At 42.9% G+C, this 17,437-nt stretch overlaps 1 protein-coding gene across 1 annotated transcript; it reads left to right on the top strand.

Annotated features, from left to right (window-relative positions):
• Positions 1 to 48: 48 nt before the first annotated feature.
• Positions 49 to 17,127, top strand: rusf1 (RUS family member 1). The gene is made up of 16 exons (XM_024433650.2): positions 49 to 166; positions 1,036 to 1,232; positions 1,319 to 1,483; positions 5,642 to 5,719; positions 5,858 to 5,972; positions 6,051 to 6,096; positions 6,178 to 6,210; positions 6,298 to 6,403; positions 6,602 to 6,703; positions 6,833 to 6,903; positions 7,029 to 7,213; positions 7,321 to 7,378; positions 7,470 to 7,534; positions 7,687 to 7,833; positions 7,950 to 8,015; positions 16,866 to 17,127. Exons 3-16 carry the CDS (start codon positions 1,349 to 1,351, stop codon positions 16,949 to 16,951), a joined length of 1,293 nt encoding a protein of 430 aa, XP_024289418.2. The 5' UTR covers positions 49 to 166; positions 1,036 to 1,232; positions 1,319 to 1,348; the 3' UTR covers positions 16,952 to 17,127.
• The last annotated feature ends 310 nt before the right edge of the window (positions 17,128 to 17,437 follow it).

Genomic DNA, 17,437 nt, shown 5'->3' with positions numbered 1-17,437 from the left:
TCTATATCTAACTACACTCTACCTCCACTTCAACCATACTTGTTGGTTCTCCACATTCTATTGTTCTATCAATCATGATGTTATGGAATACAGTGCCTCTTAGCTCATCTTCTCTCTCTCTCTCTCTCTTGCTCGCTCTGTGCAACATTCCTGAAAACCTGCATGGGTGAGTCAAAACATGCCTTGCCTTGAGAGAAAACAAACAGCTTGGTTTCATATGTACTCTGTTCTTCTTTATCCTCTTCTGTACATGTTAATAGTATCTTTATGACACTGTATTCATGTCTGTCTCCCCCTGTATCCCTCTTTTAAACTCACACCTTTCATTCACGCTTTGTTTCATACACACACATACAATTCCCAATATTTTTGGTCCATCGTAAGTGAGAATGATTTAGGTAATTGGATCACTATGTGTTGAGACATGCCCACTCTCTCAAGGTCTCTGTTATACGTCAACTGTTTTGCTACTCTAGTCTAAGTTAACGTGCACACCCTGTTTCAAGTCTTCCGCCAAACTACTCTGTTCTCTGACCCAGAGGTAAGGAATATTTATTTCACTACTTGGGGACTACCAGACTGCATTCCTCAACAGTGATGTCACTCAAGCACACACACACTCGTCCACAGACACACATAACACTTGCACACATGCATTCTGACGCCACACACTCCCACACACACTTTCACTCACACACACACACACACACACACACACACACACTGCTGCTACTGTCTATTATCTATCATGTTGCCTGGTCACTTTACACCTACACCTATATGTACATACCGTAGCTACCTCAATTACCTTGTGCCACTGCACATTGACTCAGTACTGGTACTTCTTGTATTTAGTTAAGTTATTGTTATTCATTATTGTTATTCTTTTTTAAATGTTACTTTTCCATTTTTGTATCTTTAACTCTGCATTGTTGGGAAATTACCCGTAAGTAAGCATTTCACTGTCAGTCTACACCTGTTTTTTACGAAACATGTGACAAATACAATTTTATTGATTTTGTTTGACACACACAGAAACACACACACAAAAATACTCCAAACAAGCTAAATTCGAAGCTTGTGGAAAATTATCTGTGACTTCTGGATCAAGCTGTCCCAAAGCAATCGCGGGATTGGTCTAAACTGCAGGGACAGTTTCAGTCCTTAGCCAATAGAAAATACAGAATTTGTACAGCTGACGTGGCTTCTGAAAACACGGAAGTAAAGCTTTGGTAAGTGAGAACATGCAGCAGAAAGTACTATTGCATAAAATGCATAACTAAATATATTATTTACAAACATCTGTCTAACCGTGCAGGTGGTGTTTCATTGAATTGAGAAAGAGAAAATGCCAGAGGTGGCAACGGAGAGATATGGCTCCCTCGAGTCATGGAAATATCAGTTGAAGGATGGAGTAATGGAGAGAGAAAGAGAAGGTGGCAACGGTGGGACGACTGGAAAAACCATCATTGGCGTGTTCAAAGTGAGACATTTTTTTTACATTATAATGCATTTTGATAAAGGCTCACTGAATATAGTCTCACAACTGCTAAGGGAGTGAACGTTATTTATAATAAAAGTTACATGGAGAAAATCGGACATCTCTGAAGTGAAAATGGTTGGCCCTCTTCAGCAAAATATATTTGACCTAAACCCTCACTGAACGCTTGATAAAAAACAAGTGACCCTCATCTATACCCCAAATAATTAAACATAAATTGGATAACAGGGAAAATGCCTACCGTTTACCCTCACTTCTTGGGACAGACCAGGGGCCTAATTTATAAACCTTTCATAAGTACAAAATAATACCCCAAAATGTGCTTGTGCCACTTTTCACACAAAAGTTGGCATCTACATTTTTTTTTAGCTTGATTGTGAGAATGTGCTCACCTCTCCGCAAACTTTAGACCATGTGTACACACATATATTGCATTCCAAGTAAGCAGTGGCGATTTTAGCATGTAAATCTATTGGTGGGGCAAAAACAAAAATTTGGGATGCATGCCAGCAAAGCCACTACACAACACAACACTAAACAATACATGAATTGCACTATAACAGTAACAAACGGTGTCCACAAACTGTTAGGGCCTACATAAAGCTGTCCCAACAGCAGAGTCCCAACACCTTACCACTGCTACACCTGGCTATCAGCGGAGCCTTGTCTGGCAGCGAAACAGTTAATTCAGCCTAATTTACTGCCTTTAAAAAAACATAGCTGATATGGCTGACTTGCTTAAACAAATGTGGTTTCTACTGACAATTTAGATGTACAAACTATGGTATTTAGATGTACAAACTATGGCATTTAGATGTACAAACTATGGCATTTAGATGTACAAACTATGGCATTTAGATGTACAAACTATGGCATTTAGATGTACAAACTATGGCATTTAGATGTACAAACTATGGCATTTAGATGTACAAACTATGGCATTTAGATGTACAAACTATGGCATAAGTGGATGACGACTGGATAAGAGGCAATCTGTAATTTTGATTAAGACATTAATGAGCAACGACGGACGTAGCTAATATAACTATTTGTTCAGCACTTTTGACATGTACAGCGGCAGAATTCAGAACATGGGCCGTTCTTACAGTGTTCTCCCTGTACAAAAAGTCAGAACTGTAGGGTAAATAAAGGGGACATATAAACCAGACAATGAAAGCTCTTGCAATATTCAATGATTACATCTCTCCAAAACAGGTTATAGGCTACATGTGCACCACCAAGTTAGAACAGTAGGCAAAATAAAGAGGTGAAAAAAGACCAAATTATTAGGGTGAGGCACATTGAACGCCGTTTGGGTCTTTGCGTGTCAAAAAAGATACACGTCATAACACTTTTCGACGCATTAAATAAACTTTTAATTTGACATGTCAAATAACAGCATTCTATTGTAGAATGTTGTGTGTGCTGAAGTTGCACGTGCAACCCAGGCGCCACAACTACTATCAGTAGCACTGTCAAAGCTGTACAAACAAGCACACACCGGCCACGAATGACATGGGCTACTAACAGCTTACTACACAACATACACTTAGTATTACTTTCTTAGCTACAGTGTACATATCTCCCTTGCATATTACATCATTTATGCAGCAGCATAAAATACATTTTTGGAATCACCTTGTGAAGGTGGTGCGGCGGTCCTTTGTGGGCACATTTTGTCAACAAACTTTGTCATCAAAGTCTGCCATTCTCTGGATTTATGGTGGGAACTCTGAAAAAAACACACAGCCACTCCATTGAATAGCAGACTAATGTTAGTGGTTGCTTTGCAGTGTTTGCAGTTAGCCACTGATTCCTTCCAAACAACTCATTGGTGAATTTGCGATTTCCAACTTGTTGTGTAATCTTTATGGCCGATGAGCACCTATACATTTATCTATAATTTATCTTCATATGACAAGGGTTAAAAAGGATTTGCCAGTAGATTGTCGACTTGTTTTTTTGTTGTTGCGCTAAACCGGTGGGGCTCTGCCCTGAACGATGGGTCGCCACTGCGAGGAAGTATTTTGTGCAAATGGAGGATATGATGAAAAGCTTCATAAAAAACGAAAAACAGGAAAACATATGAACAAGAATGCAACCATTTACCATTAGTTAGAAGAATGAAAATAGATGTGTTTATATTTTTAAAAATTAGACATAGAGATCTTATAATTAGATATAGGAATCTTTTTCCCTTTTTTAGGGAATATATTTGGAGAATATATTCCTCACTTTTTCTGGACGTGCTGGGTTCATATTCTCAAAGGAGCCATACAACAAATTATCATCCACATCTCTCATTTAATTGGACCTTGTGGCCTTGTATATAGATAGGCTATATGTATTTCAAGTTTTGCAAAATCATAGGCAGCGCGTTTTATAATACCGGTATGCAGTTGAATTGAATAGCTGATCTTTTACATTGAAGTAGGCCTATGTATGGCGTTTCAATTTGTATTCTCATGTGCATAAGTAGCCTACTGTGAAATGCTTTTTTAGCAGTAATAAATATCAGTAGTACAATAAAACATACATTAAAAAGTGAAGTAAAACAAAAACACAGAAGAAATAGAACTGTACCTACTGTAAGTACTGTAATTGCATTTTTTTGTAGACTGCCCTACTATGTTTCAGAATTCACGGTTTCTCTATCATATTTAGGTTGGGGGAAAAGTTCATGTAAAACATTGTTGAATTAAAATGTTCTGCTGACAGGTCCACGAAAATGTGCCATTGTTTTCTCGTTCAGAAACTGACAGTTATTTTCCAGATACAGCATAAATGACTGCTAACACATTAAATAGGGCAGTAGTTTAGGTCAAATATTTCACAGTATGTGTAGGCTATGGTATTGCGATAGGAACACGACATCATTGCCTATTTAATCCCAGAGCCTATACCAAGGCAGGGCATATAAACCTAATAATCTATTGATAAACTAAATATTTGCATGCCGTGGCCTAATGCCAATAGTTCCAAATTATACAGCAAATAAAGGGTGTTATTGTCACCATAAAAGGTGAATGGAGGGTGTTATTGTCACCATAAAAGGTGAATGGAGGGTGTTATTGTCACCATAAAAGGTGAATGGAGGGTGTTATTGTCACCATAAAAGGTGAATGGAGGGTGTTATTGTCACCATAAAAGGTGAATGGAGGGTGTTATTGTCACCATAACAGGTGAATGGAGGGTGTTATTGTCACCATAACAGGTGAATGGAGGGTGTTATTGTCACCATAACAGGTGAATGGAGGGTGTTATTGTCACCATAACAGGTGAATGGAGGGTGTTTCAGGCTGAGTTGTGAAGCTTGTTCACACCAGTGGAGGCTGGTGGGAGGAGCTATAGTAGGACGAGCTCATTGTAATAGCTGGAATGGAATTAATAGAATGGAGTTGAACGTGGTTTCCATGTGTTTTATACGTTCCTTTTATTCCATTCCAGCCACTACCATGAGTCTGTCCTCCTATACCTCCTTCTCATATTCACCCTCTCCTTCTTAACCTAAACAGAACATAGGCTAGTCGGTGCGCAATCCCCCAAAAATTCAGAAGAAGCCTTTGACTCTCCTGAACTGCCACCGTAGGCCTACACAGCACAGCCATTGGTTAGGCATTAGTCAGCAAGAACAGAGCAGGCTGGGGCTCAGGGTTGGAATATCCATTGCAGTGTGTAATGCTTCCTAGTTTTATTTACCCCATCCCAACAGCTATCTTAGAAATATAACTTTGCTCTGTGCTTCTCCTAGCATGCACATATAGGCTATGGATCATTTGATTGAGACCACACTAAATAGCCTTTAAGCACACTTGATATTGCGTGCCCAGTGGAGAATCAGAAATGAGGGGAGGCATCGGGCACACATCGATATATAGCCTAGTAAGCAACTCATTCTAAAACACTGAGAAATATAGAAATGTCAACAATTACAAATTGCATGACCCACCCCTGGAGTAGATTTAAAAAAATACTAAACCCTCCCCTTGACTGAAATTGAAAAGGCATGACCCTCCCTCATTTTCCTCCAGGTACCCATACTGTAAATTTCAATCCGTCCCTAAACCCCCCCTCATATCTCTCTCTCTCTCTTATTGTCCTCTCTCTCTCTCTCTCTCATATCTCATCTACTCTTGTTAGAGTGTCTTCTTGCCTCAAGGGTATCCAGAGAGTGTCAGTGGCGATTACCTGCAGTATCAATTTTGGGATACTCTTCAGGTAGGTCTGTGTGAGAAAGACAGAGGATGTTGTTTTGTGGATATGTGTGCCATTATTTTTAAATGTCAAATTTATTATGTACATTTTAACACTCTGTTGCACTCTCTCCCCCTCTCCCTCTCTCTGACACACACACAGGCCTTCGCCAGTTCTCTTTCAGGTACTCTTGCCACCCAGGCCTCTTTAAGAGGTGTTGGTGTTGGAAACCAAGAGGCAACAGTTGCTGCTGCAACAATTACCTGGTTATTACGAGGTTAGTGTTAATGACTGTGATAAGACTATTGTCTTCTTTCCTGTTAAGGGGTTTTTAAAAACAAAATCTACATTTTAGATGGCACAGGCATGCTGGGAAGAATCCTATTTGCCTGGCTTAAAGGGTGAGTTTTGATTTGTTTTGTAATCTACTATTAGTAATTTTCAATATTGTTTTTCAAATGTTGTCTTTCTCTGTGTTTTAGGAATAAACTGGACTCTGAGGCCAAAAAATGGAGGTAGGGATGTCAAGCATCACCAAAGTGAGTGTTCATTGTGTGTTATGGAATTATTGGGTATGTCAATACTTGTGCTGTTTTCCTTAGGCTTGTTGCTGATGTTCTCAATGATATCGCCATGTTCATGGAAATACTGGCTCCTAACTTCCCAACATGCTTCACTCTAATTGTGTGCTCTGCTGGAATATTCAAGGTAAATCTGAATACCATATTCTCACTAGCATTGATTTTGAAGATAGCAACTAGCTATTTTGAAGGTTTTACTTGCAATGTTCCTAATATGTGGTTGTTTTACCTACTTTGGTTGAATGCACTGATTGTAATTCACTCTGAATAAGAGCGTCTGTTAAATGTAAATGTACACTGTTCGATCTCTCTCTGTGTTTGTCAGTCCATTGTCGGGGTTGCAGGTGGGGCCACCAGAGCTGCTTTGACTCTTCACCAAGCTCGCAGAGACAACATGGCAGACATCTCTGCCAAAGATGGCAGCCAGGTGCTCCATACATATTTCTCTACTTGATGATACTATAAGATACTGTAACTAACCCATGGCTTTTACTATCCTGTCTTGTACTGCTGCTTTAAGATGAGGATCTTATTGTAATTCATGTGTTCTTTACAGGAGACTTTAGTGAATCTGGCTGGACTGCTGGTCAGTCTGATCCTTATTCCTCTTGTCACTGACAATCCACTGTGAGTCCTCTATTGCACTGCTTACACGGCCACTGTATGAGATAGGACATGACAGCTCTATATAGCTAACCTATTGGTTATTCGATGGAGATTGATCTGTTTTCCATCCCTTCTCATCTCCTCAGGCTGACGTTCGTCCTCTTCTTCCTTTTCACCATCCTCCACCTTTGTGCAAATTACAAAGCAGTGCGTTCAGTTGTCATGGAGACACTCAACGAAGCTCGGCTTGCTATTGTGCTCCACCAATACCTGAGAGATGGACGGGTCCTCGGTCCACTAGAGGCCAATCTTAAAGAGCCTGTATTCTTGGGTATGGCTGACATTCAGTGAATAATAAACAATGAAATGGCTTGTTGGTCATTATGGCTTTCAACTATCAATGGCTTTAACATACTTTTTTGCTGTTTATTTTTTTAGAGTTCAGGAGGACAGTTCCAATCAAACTGGGAGTAAGGCTAGGGGAACTTATTTATACGTAAGTTGGTGTCTGCCTGTTTGGTGTGAAAGTGGAGTGTGCTCAGATTTGGATGTTCATGTTCAATGATATAATTTCTTTCATTTTGTAGGTCAGAGGACCTTAATTTGGCCATGAAAAACAACCACAAGCCCTTCCTTATCGGAGTCAAACGTGGTGTGTATAACATCTTTCAGTAATCCCCCACCAACTGCTGTACTCAGTTGTGACGTGGGTTGTTTCTAGATGGGTGTACATTACATCATGTCATTTTAATAGATGGTGTATGTCATCTGAATGTTATTGAATGTGCTATTTCTATCCCTTAGGCTCTGTGTGTGTTTGTTTGGGACCAGATGCATCTGTATGTGATGAGATTAGGGCTGTGTGCCAAGCAGTGTGCCTCTGCACTGTGTTACACCCTGTCTCGCCACTAGAGGGGGCTCTCAAACAACTCTCAATGTCACACAGCAACAGTGAGCCTTTAATGATCATCTTTACATGACAGTTTAAACCAATGTATTTGTCAATGCTGTGTTATAACTCTGTTATCCCTTATTCCTCTATGTTATCCTTTCCCCTTTCCCTCAAGATCATTGGGAGCTGGTGCATGAGAGTCATAAACTTATGGACCAAATTTTTCAGCCATTCCTCAAAGGTAAGCTCAGTGTAACAAGGTGTGCTCAGTCAGTAGCTGTTTACTCCCACCGTGGATGTTGTCAGTGGCGTCCGTTCAGCTAAACCTAGGGTATGCCCCTCTCCCAAGGAATTGTTTGGAAGTTGAAGCTCATTTACTGCATTTCTACACAGTTTAAAATGCTATTTAGAGAACAGCAAAAACCAATAAAAATGATCCCAGCCATTAATTATCACCTCAATATTGTGTTTAAAGGTCTGTGGAATGGTGTGTAAAATGTCAACCACTACTCAACTTCATAAATTGACTCATTTACTTGTGGAACAGCACATACAGTGAACATGAAATAGATGCTTAATACAGGCTAACAAGTCACAACAAGGACGATTTTCAAATGCCGATATCAATGTTCTTTTATTTTATTATTATTATAATTTTTCATCCCAGGCCCCGTCCCCACAGGAAGGCTTTTGACTTTTGGTAGGCCGTCATTGTAAATAAGAATTTGTTCTTAAGACTTGCCTAGTTAAATAAAGGTTAGTATCTGGTGAATAAAACAACTGGCCGTGAATGTAAACTCGGCCAGATAAATCATAAACATGCATTGAAATAAAAAGCATAGGCCTACACAAAATGACTTACTTAGGCCTACAACTGACAAGGACGCATGACTCGACCAAAGAATGTCCAAAATCACGAAATACAAATGGAAAATCTACACATGCCTTTTTAAAAAGGGAGTTAAGGCCCCTTTACATGTCACCTTATCATACCATAGAGATACAGTGGGGCAAAAAAGTATTTAGTCAGCCACCAATTGTGCAAGTTCTCCCACTTAAAATGATGAGAGAGGCCTGTAATGTTTATCATAGGTACACTTCAACTATGACAGACAAAATGAGGGAAAAAAATCCAGAAAATCACATTGTAGGATTTTTAATGAATTTATTTGCAAATTATGGTGGAAAATAAGTATTTGGTCAATAACAAAAGTTTATCTCAATACTTCGTTATATACCCTTTGTTGGCAATGACAGACGGCAAACGTTTTCTGTAAGTCTTCACAAGGTTTTCACACACTGTTGCTGGCTGGTATTTTGGCCCATTCCTCCATGCAGATCTCCTCTAGAGCAGTGATGTTTTGGGGCTGTTGCTGGGCAACACAGACTTTCAACTCCCTCCAAAGATTTTCTATGGGGTTGAGATCTGGAGACTGGCTAGGCCACTCCAGGACCTTGAAATGCTTCTTACGAAGCCACTCCTTCGTTGCCCGGGTGGTGTGTTTGGGATCATTGTCATGCTGAAAGACCCAGCCACGTTTCATCTGCAATGCCCTTGCTGATGGAAGGAGGTTTTCACTCAAAATCTCACGATACATGGCCCCATTCATTCTTTCCTTTACACGGATCAGTCGTCCTGGTCCCTTTGCAGAAAAACAGCCCCAAAGCATGATGTTTCCACCCCCATGCTTCACAGTAGGTATGGTGTTCTTTGGATGCAACTCAGCATTCGTTGTCCTCCAAACACGACGAGTTGAGTTTTTACCAAAAAGTTATATTTTGGTTTCATCTGATCATATGACATTCTCCCAATCTTCTTCTGGGTCATCCAAATGCTCTCTAGCAAACTTCAGACGGGCCTGGACATGTACTGGCTTAAGCAGGGGGACACGTCTGGCACTGCAGGATTTGAGTCCCTGGCGGCGTAGTGTGTTACTGATGGTAGGCTTTGTTACTTTGGTCGCAGCTCTCTGCAGGTCATTCACTAGGTCCCCACTCGTGGTTCTGGGATTTTGGCTCACCGTTCTTGTGATCATTTTGACCCCACGGGTTGAAATTTTGCGTGGAGCCCCAGATCGAGGGAGATTATCAGTGGTCTTGTATGTCTTCCATTTCCTAATAATTGCTCCTACAGTTGATTTCTTCAAACCAAGCTGCTTACCTATTGCAGATTCAGTCTTCCCAGCCTGGTGCAGGTCTACAATTTTGTTTCTGGTGTCCTTTGACAGCTCTTTGGTCTTGGCCATAGTGGAGTTTGGAGTGTGACTGTTTGAGGTTGTGGACAGGTGTCTTTTATACTGATAACAAGTTCAATCAGGTGCCATTAATACAGGTAACGAGTGGAGGACAGAGGAGCCTCTTAGAGAAGAAGTTACAGGTCTGTGAGAGCCAGGAATCTTGCTTGTTTGTAGGTGACCAAATACTTATTTTCCACCATAATTTGCTAATAAATTCATTAAAAATCCTTCAATGTGATTTTCTGGATTTCTTTTCTCATTTTGTCTGTCATAGTTGAAGTGTACCTATGATGAAAATGACAGGCCTCTCTCATCTTTTTAAGTGGGAGAACTTGCACAATTGGTGGCTGACTAAATACTTTTTTGCCCCACTGTAGATAGAAGTTTCATCTTTTATATGTGCCATCATAGCGTATATGAGCAGCGTCATTGAGGCAATCTCCATTTTGATGTAGTCAATTTTCTTCTTCACTATTGGCTGATCCCTCCTGATGACCCGGAAGGACATGACTCGAACACGGTAACCAGGAGGGCTCAGCCAATGAAGTTGGAAGTCCCATCCAGTTGACAACATTAAAATGGTGGAAGCCCTCATGGCGCTGCCCATGCTAAAATGGCCTTTTGGCCACTAGAGGAAACCTATATATTTCCAGTCGCTACAATTTTTCTTATTGCGCTGCATAATGTGTGCACCAAGCTCATTTTATAATTTCTGTAATATTCACCAGGGAAGGAAAACATTCAACGAATATTGAGGCATTTTATCAACAAGGTGCCTCAGAGTATTTAAACATTCTATTAACCAACGATGTGGCACTGAAAATATTGATGTAAACTTCCCTTTTTCAGGACCCTGTCTTTTAAAGATAATTAGTAAAAATCCAAATAACTTCACAGATCTTCATTGTAAAGGGTTTAAACACCGTTTCCCATGCTTGTTCAATGAGCCATAAACAATTAATGAACATGCTCCTGCGGAACGGTCGTTAAGACAATAACAGCTTACAGGCAATTAAGGTCACAGTTATGAAAACTTAGGACACTAAAAGAGGGCTTTCTACTGACTCTGAAAAACACCAAAAGAAAGATGCCCAGGGTCCCTGCTCATCTGCGTGAACGTGCCTTAGGCATGCCGCAAGGAGGCATGAGGACTGTAAATGTGGCCAGGGCAATAAATTGCAATGTCCGTACTGTGAGACACCTAAGACAGCGCTACAGGGAGATCGTCCTCGCAGTGGCAGACCACGTGTAACAACACCTGCACAGGACTGGTACATCCGAACATCACACCTGCGGGACAGGTACAGGATGGCAACAACAACTGCCCGAGTTACACCAGGAACACACAATCCCTCCATCAGTGCTCAGACTGTCCGCAATAGGCTGAGAGAGGCTGGACTGAGGGCTTGTAGGCCTGTTGTAAGGCGGGTCCTCACCAGACATCACCGGCAACAACGTCGTCTATGGGCACAAACCCACCGTCGCTGGACCAGACAGGACTGGCTAAAAGTGCTCTTCACTGACGAGTCACGGTTTTGTCTCACCAGGGGTGATGGTCGGATTTGCGTTTATCATCGAAGGAATGAGCGTTACACCAATGCCTGTACTCTGGAGTGGGATCGATTTTGAGGTGGAGGGTCCGTCATGGTCTGGGGCGGTGTTTCACAGCATCATCGGACTGAGCTTGTTGTCATTGCAGGCAATCTCAACGCTGTGCGTTACAGAGAAGACATCCTCCTCCCTCATGTGGTAACCTTCCTGCAGGCTCATCCTGACAAGACCCTCCAGCATGACAATGCCACCATGCACAGAACGAGCAGTATGGCTGATTTCCGGCAAGACAGGAATGTCAGTGTTCTGCCATGGCCAGCGAAGAGCCTGGATCTCAATCCCATTTAGCACTTCTTGAACCTGTTGGATCGGAGGCTGAGGGCTAGGGCCATTCCCCCCAGAAATGTCCAGGAACTTGATGGACCTTGATGGAAGAGAGGGGTAACATCTCACAGCAAGAACTGGCAAATCTGGTGCAGTCCATGAGGAGATGCACTGCAGTACTTAATGCAGCTGGTGGCCACACCAGATACCGACTGTTACTTTTGATTTTGCCCCCCCCCCTTGTTCAGGGACACATTATTCAATGAAGTTTGCTGAAAATAAACCCCACTGAAATACCACTGAAAGTGAGATGTTTCTTTTTTTGCTGAGTTCACGTAACCAGCGAAGGGGCGGCTCGCTCCATTTGTTCCCCAGGCCAGCTTGTCTCCATCTGATAGTGCATCCTCTGTGTATGCAACACATCACTATCAGGGTTCTCATATTTAAAAAGTGCTACATCCACACTATAGCTAAATAACTTTTGCAAGCAAGATTGTTAGAATATATCATTTTAATTCAGGAAGATGGACAAGCAAGACTGATAGTGAGTGGTGGAAATGCATTATACCAGAGGCAGGTAGGCTACAGGTAGGGATTAAGGATGCAGGCAGAGGATCATGATGATGAAGTTGACCTACAGCAAGAAGTTGAAAAAAGTTAGCCCAACTAAGTAATCATGAATGATTTACATTATCTCAATAATCATTCTGTCACTGCATGACAATGCACATTTGTTATAGCCTACAATTGTTTGTTTTTAAGGCCAAAACCAGGAAACCAAACTTGCTCTAGCCTACTGGGTGAATGAATGAAAATATAAATTAGCTCTACAGCTTTCATGACCCATATTTTAATGGCAATAAATGCTTTTGTTTTTGAACGGCCACCAAAAAGGAGGGCTCCCCCACCTCCCCCAATGATCTCCTGGCTATCAAATAAGACCGTTCAAATGCCAACATCAAATTCAAAGCATTCAGCGCACTGCCTAAATTGCTGTCCGGCAAAGCAAACTGGCACTGTCCCTGCTTTCTAAAAGTGATAATTATGAGTTTACTCAGGCCGTTAACCATTGAAGAAAAAATGGTCACTGTTCCTGTCTGTATAAGTGGGCGTTTCCTCTCTCACATGAGCAGGCTTTACCCATGTGAGCTCGCGGTTCCTCCATAATATCTGGCATGCTCACGCAAGAGAAGGAACAGCTGTCTCTGGTCTACTTATTGTCCGCTCCCGCCCCGTCAGGGGCAATAAGTAGACGAGTGGCCCTGCCCCAATCAGAAAACAATTGGGAGTGGGGTGTCTCGATTTCTCTCCTCTCTCCGAGCGATGCTCCACATGGTCCTAAAGCCAGCTCTCAATATGCTAAACAGCTGTTGCATTTTAAATCGGGATTGGAATGATTTGAGTCTAATTTACATTTTTGGTCTTGAGCTCCATACTCAACTGTTCCGGCGCCGACAGAGATGGCCGCCTCGCTTCGCGTTCCTAGGAAACTATGCAGTTTTTTGTTTTTTTACGTGTTATTTCTTACACTAGTACCCCAGGTCATCTTAGGTTTCATTACATACAGCCGAGAAGAACTACTGAATATAAGATCAGCGTCAACTCACCATCAGTACGACCAAGAATATGTTTTTCGCGATGCGGATCCTGTGTTCTGCCTTACAACCAGTGTAACGGAGTGGATTATATGCAGCGACCCAAAAAACGACTCAGAAAAAGAGGGAAACGAAGCGGTCTTCTGGTCAGACTCCGGAGACGGGCACATCGTGCACCACTCCCTAGCATTCTTCTCGCCAATGTCCAGTCTCTTGACAACAAGGTTGATGAAATCCGAGCAAGGGTAGCATTCCAGAGGGACATCAGAGACTGCAACGTTCTCTGCTTCACGGAAACATGGCTAACCGGAGAGACGCTATCCGAAGCGGTGCAGCCAGCGGGTTTCTCCACGCATCGCGCCGACAGAAACGAACATCTTTCTGGTAAGAAGAGGGGCGGGGGCGTATGCCTTATGACTAAAGTGACATGGTGTGATGACAGAAACATACAGGAACTCAAATCCTTCTGTTCACCTGATTTAGAATTCCTCACAATCAAATGTAGACCGCATTATCTACCAAGAGAATTCTCTTCGAATATAATCACAGCCGTATATATCCCCCCCCAAGCAGACACATCGATGGCTCTGAACGAACTTTATTTAACTCTCTGCAAACTGGAAACGATTTATCCGGAGGCTGCATTCATTGTAGCTGGGGATTTTAACAAGGCTAATCTGAAAACAAGACTCCCTAAATTTTATCAGCATATCGATTGCGCAACCAGGGGTGGAAAGACCCTGGATCATTGTTACTCTAACTTCCGCGACGCATATAAGGCCCTGCCCCGCCCCCTTTCGGAAAAGCTGACCACGACTCCATTTTGTTGATCCCTGCCTACAGACAGAAACTAAAACAAGAAGCTCCCACGCTGAGGTCTGTCCAACGCTGGTCCGACCAAGCTGACTCCACACTCCAAGACTGCTTCCATCACGTGGACTGGGAGATGTTTCGTATTGCGTCAGACAACAACATTGACGAATACGCTGATTCGGTGTGCGAGTTCATTAGAACGTGCGTTGAAGATGTCGTTCCCATAGCAACGATTAAAACATTCCCTAACCAGAAACCTTGGATTGATGGCAGCATTCGTGTGAAACTGAAGGCACGAACCACTGCTTTTAATCAGGGCAAGGTGTCTGGTAACATGACTGAATACAAACAGTGCAGCTATTCCGTCCGCAAGGCTATCAAACAAGCTAAGCGCCAGTACAGAGACAAAGTAGAATCTCAATTCAACGGCTCAGACACAAGAGGCATGTGGCAGGGTCTACAGTCAATCACGGACTACAGGAAGAAACCCAGCCCAGTCACGGACCAGGATGTCTTGCTCCCAGGCAGACTAAATAACTTTTTGCCCGCTTTGAGGACAATACAGTGCCACTGACACGGCCTGCAACGAAAACATGCGGTCTCTCCTTCACTGCAGCCGAAGTGAGTAAGACATTTAAACGTGTTAACCCTCGCAAGGCTGCAGGCCCAGACGGCATCCCCAGCCGCGCCCTCAGAGCATGCGCAGACCAGCTGGCCGGTGTGTTTACGGACATATTCAATCAATCCCTATACCAGTCTGCTGTTCCCACATGCTTCAAGAGGGCCACCATTGTTCCTGTTCCCAAGAAAGCTAAGGTAACTGAGCTAAACGACTACCGCCCCGTAGCACTCACATCCGTCATCATGAAGTGCTTTGAGAGACTAGTCAAGGACCATATCACCTCCACCCTACCTGACACCCTTGACCCACTCCAATTTGCTTACCGCCCAAATAGGTCCACAGACGATGCAATCTCAACCACACTGCACACTGCCCTAACCCATCTGGACAAGAGGAATACCTATGTGAGAATGCTGTTCATCGACTACAGCTCGGCATTCAACACCATAGTACCCTCCAAGCTCGTCATCAAGCTCGAGACCCTGGGTCTCGACCCCGCCCTGTGCAACTGGGTTCTGGACTTCCTGACGGGCCGCCCCCAGGTGGTGAGGGTAGGCAACAACATCTCCTCCCCGCTGATCCTCAACACTGGGGCCCCACAAGGGTGCGTTCTGAGCCCTCTCCTGTACTCCCTGTTCACCCACGACTGCGTGGCCACGCACGCCTCCAACTCAATCATCAAGTTTGCGGACGACACAACAGTGGTAGGCTTGATTACCAACAACGACGAGACGGCCTACAGGGAGGAGGTGAGGGCCCTCGGAGTGTGGTGTCAGGAAAATAACCTCACACTCAACGTCAACAAAACTAAGGAGATGATTGTGGACTTCAGGAAACAGCAGAGGGAACACCCCCATCCACATCGATGGAACAGTAGTGGAGAGGGTAGCAAGTTTTAAGTTCCTCGGCATACACATCACAGACAAACTGAATTGGTCCACTCACACAGACAGCATCGTGAGGAAGGCGCAGCAGCGCCTCTTCAACCTCAGGAGGCTGAAGAAATTCGGCTTGTCACCAAAAGCACTCACAAACTTCTACAGATGCACAATCGAGAGCATCCTGGCGGGCTGTATCACCGCCTGGTATGGCAACTGCACCGCCCTCAACCGTAAGGCTCTCCAGAGGGTAGTGAGGTCTGCACAACGCATCACCGGGGGCAAACTACCTGCCCTCCAGGACACCTACACCACCCGATGCTAGAGGAAGGCCATAAAGATAATCAAGGACATCAACCACCCGAGCCACTGCCTGTTCACCCCGCTGTCATCCAGAAGGTGAGGTCAGTACAGGTGCATCAAAGCTGGGACCGAGAGACTGAAAAACAGCTTCTATCTCAAGGCCATCAGACTGTTAAACAGCCACCACTAACATTGAGTGGCTACTGCCAACACACTGTCAATGACACTGACTCTACTCCAGCCACTTTAATAATGGGAATTGATGGGAAATGATGTAAATATATCACTAGCCACTTTAAACAATGCTACCTTATATAATGTTACTTACCCTACATTATTCATCTCATATGCATACGTAGATACTGTACTCTATATCATCGACTGCATCCTTATGCAATACATGTATCACTAGCCACTTTAACTATGCCACTTGGTTTACATACTCATATCATATGTATATACTGTACTCGATATCATCTACTGTATCTTGCCTATGCTGCTCTGTACCATCACTCATTCATATATCCTTATGTACATATTCCTTATCCCCTTACACTGTGTATAAGACAGTAGTTTTTTTGGAATTGTTAGTTAGATTACTTGTTCGTTATTACTGCATTGTCGGAACTAGAAGCACAAGCATTTCGCTACACTCGCATTAACATCTGCTAACCATGTGTATGTGACAAATAAAATTTGATTTGATTTGACACCCCTGGATGTTGTAACACTGGTCAGTCACCATTGTTTGTGCTTTATCTCTTCTAGCTCTGGAGGTAGCTGGATGGCAGACCAGTCGAACCCTACTGGACTGGAATGAATGGAGGGTGGAGTGGAAGAAGAAGAGCAGTTAAAGGAGTGGCAGGGTCTCTGGAGAGCAACAACTGCAAGGCTATAGGCTGAGCTCTCTGTCAAACATTCATTGTGACATGCTCAGAGATGAATATGCTCAGATTCATTTAAAGGTTTTTGTCCTTTTATGGTACATTTTATACAAACAACTTCAGAATAAACTTGACCATACGTTTAACCATCTTATGTCCAGTGTGATATTACCAGCCCCTGAAAGTAAGCCTCTGACTAGCCTGATACATCATCCAGTGATAGCCAGCAAGCTAGTCACCGTCTGACATAATGCAATACAAAAAATCTTTGGAAACGGTTCTCTCATGACCTTTGGAAACCAGAATATTGAATGAAATGACATTTGAACTTTGTCTGCCCATTTGTCTGGGGGATTGGTCCTTTTGAGACAAAATATTAAAACTATTGTACTGTATCTACTGGCTCCCGAGTGGCTCAGCGGTATAAGGCACTGCATCTCAGTGGAAGAAGTGTCA

The sequence above is a fragment of the Oncorhynchus tshawytscha genome, linkage group LG27, assembly GCF_018296145.1.
Source record: "Oncorhynchus tshawytscha isolate Ot180627B linkage group LG27, Otsh_v2.0, whole genome shotgun sequence".
In the NCBI taxonomy this organism is placed as follows: domain Eukaryota; kingdom Metazoa; phylum Chordata; class Actinopteri; order Salmoniformes; family Salmonidae; genus Oncorhynchus; species Oncorhynchus tshawytscha.
Note: the sequence above shows the minus strand (reverse complement) of the source record. Positions and strands in the feature narration are given on the sequence as shown.

Bases quoted from the DNA above. Each gene is read 5' to 3' on its own strand.
- rusf1 (XM_024433650.2), top strand. From the start codon at position 1,349: ATGCCAGAGGTGGCAACGGAGAGATATGGCTCCCTCGAGTCATGGAAA. The intron at 1,484-5,641 runs GTGAGACATTTT...TACTCTTGTTAG, and splicing joins CCATCATTGGCGTGTTCAAA to AGTGTCTTCTTGCCTCAAGG. The intron at 5,973-6,050 runs GTTAGTGTTAAT...TCTACATTTTAG, and splicing joins AATTACCTGGTTATTACGAG to ATGGCACAGGCATGCTGGGA.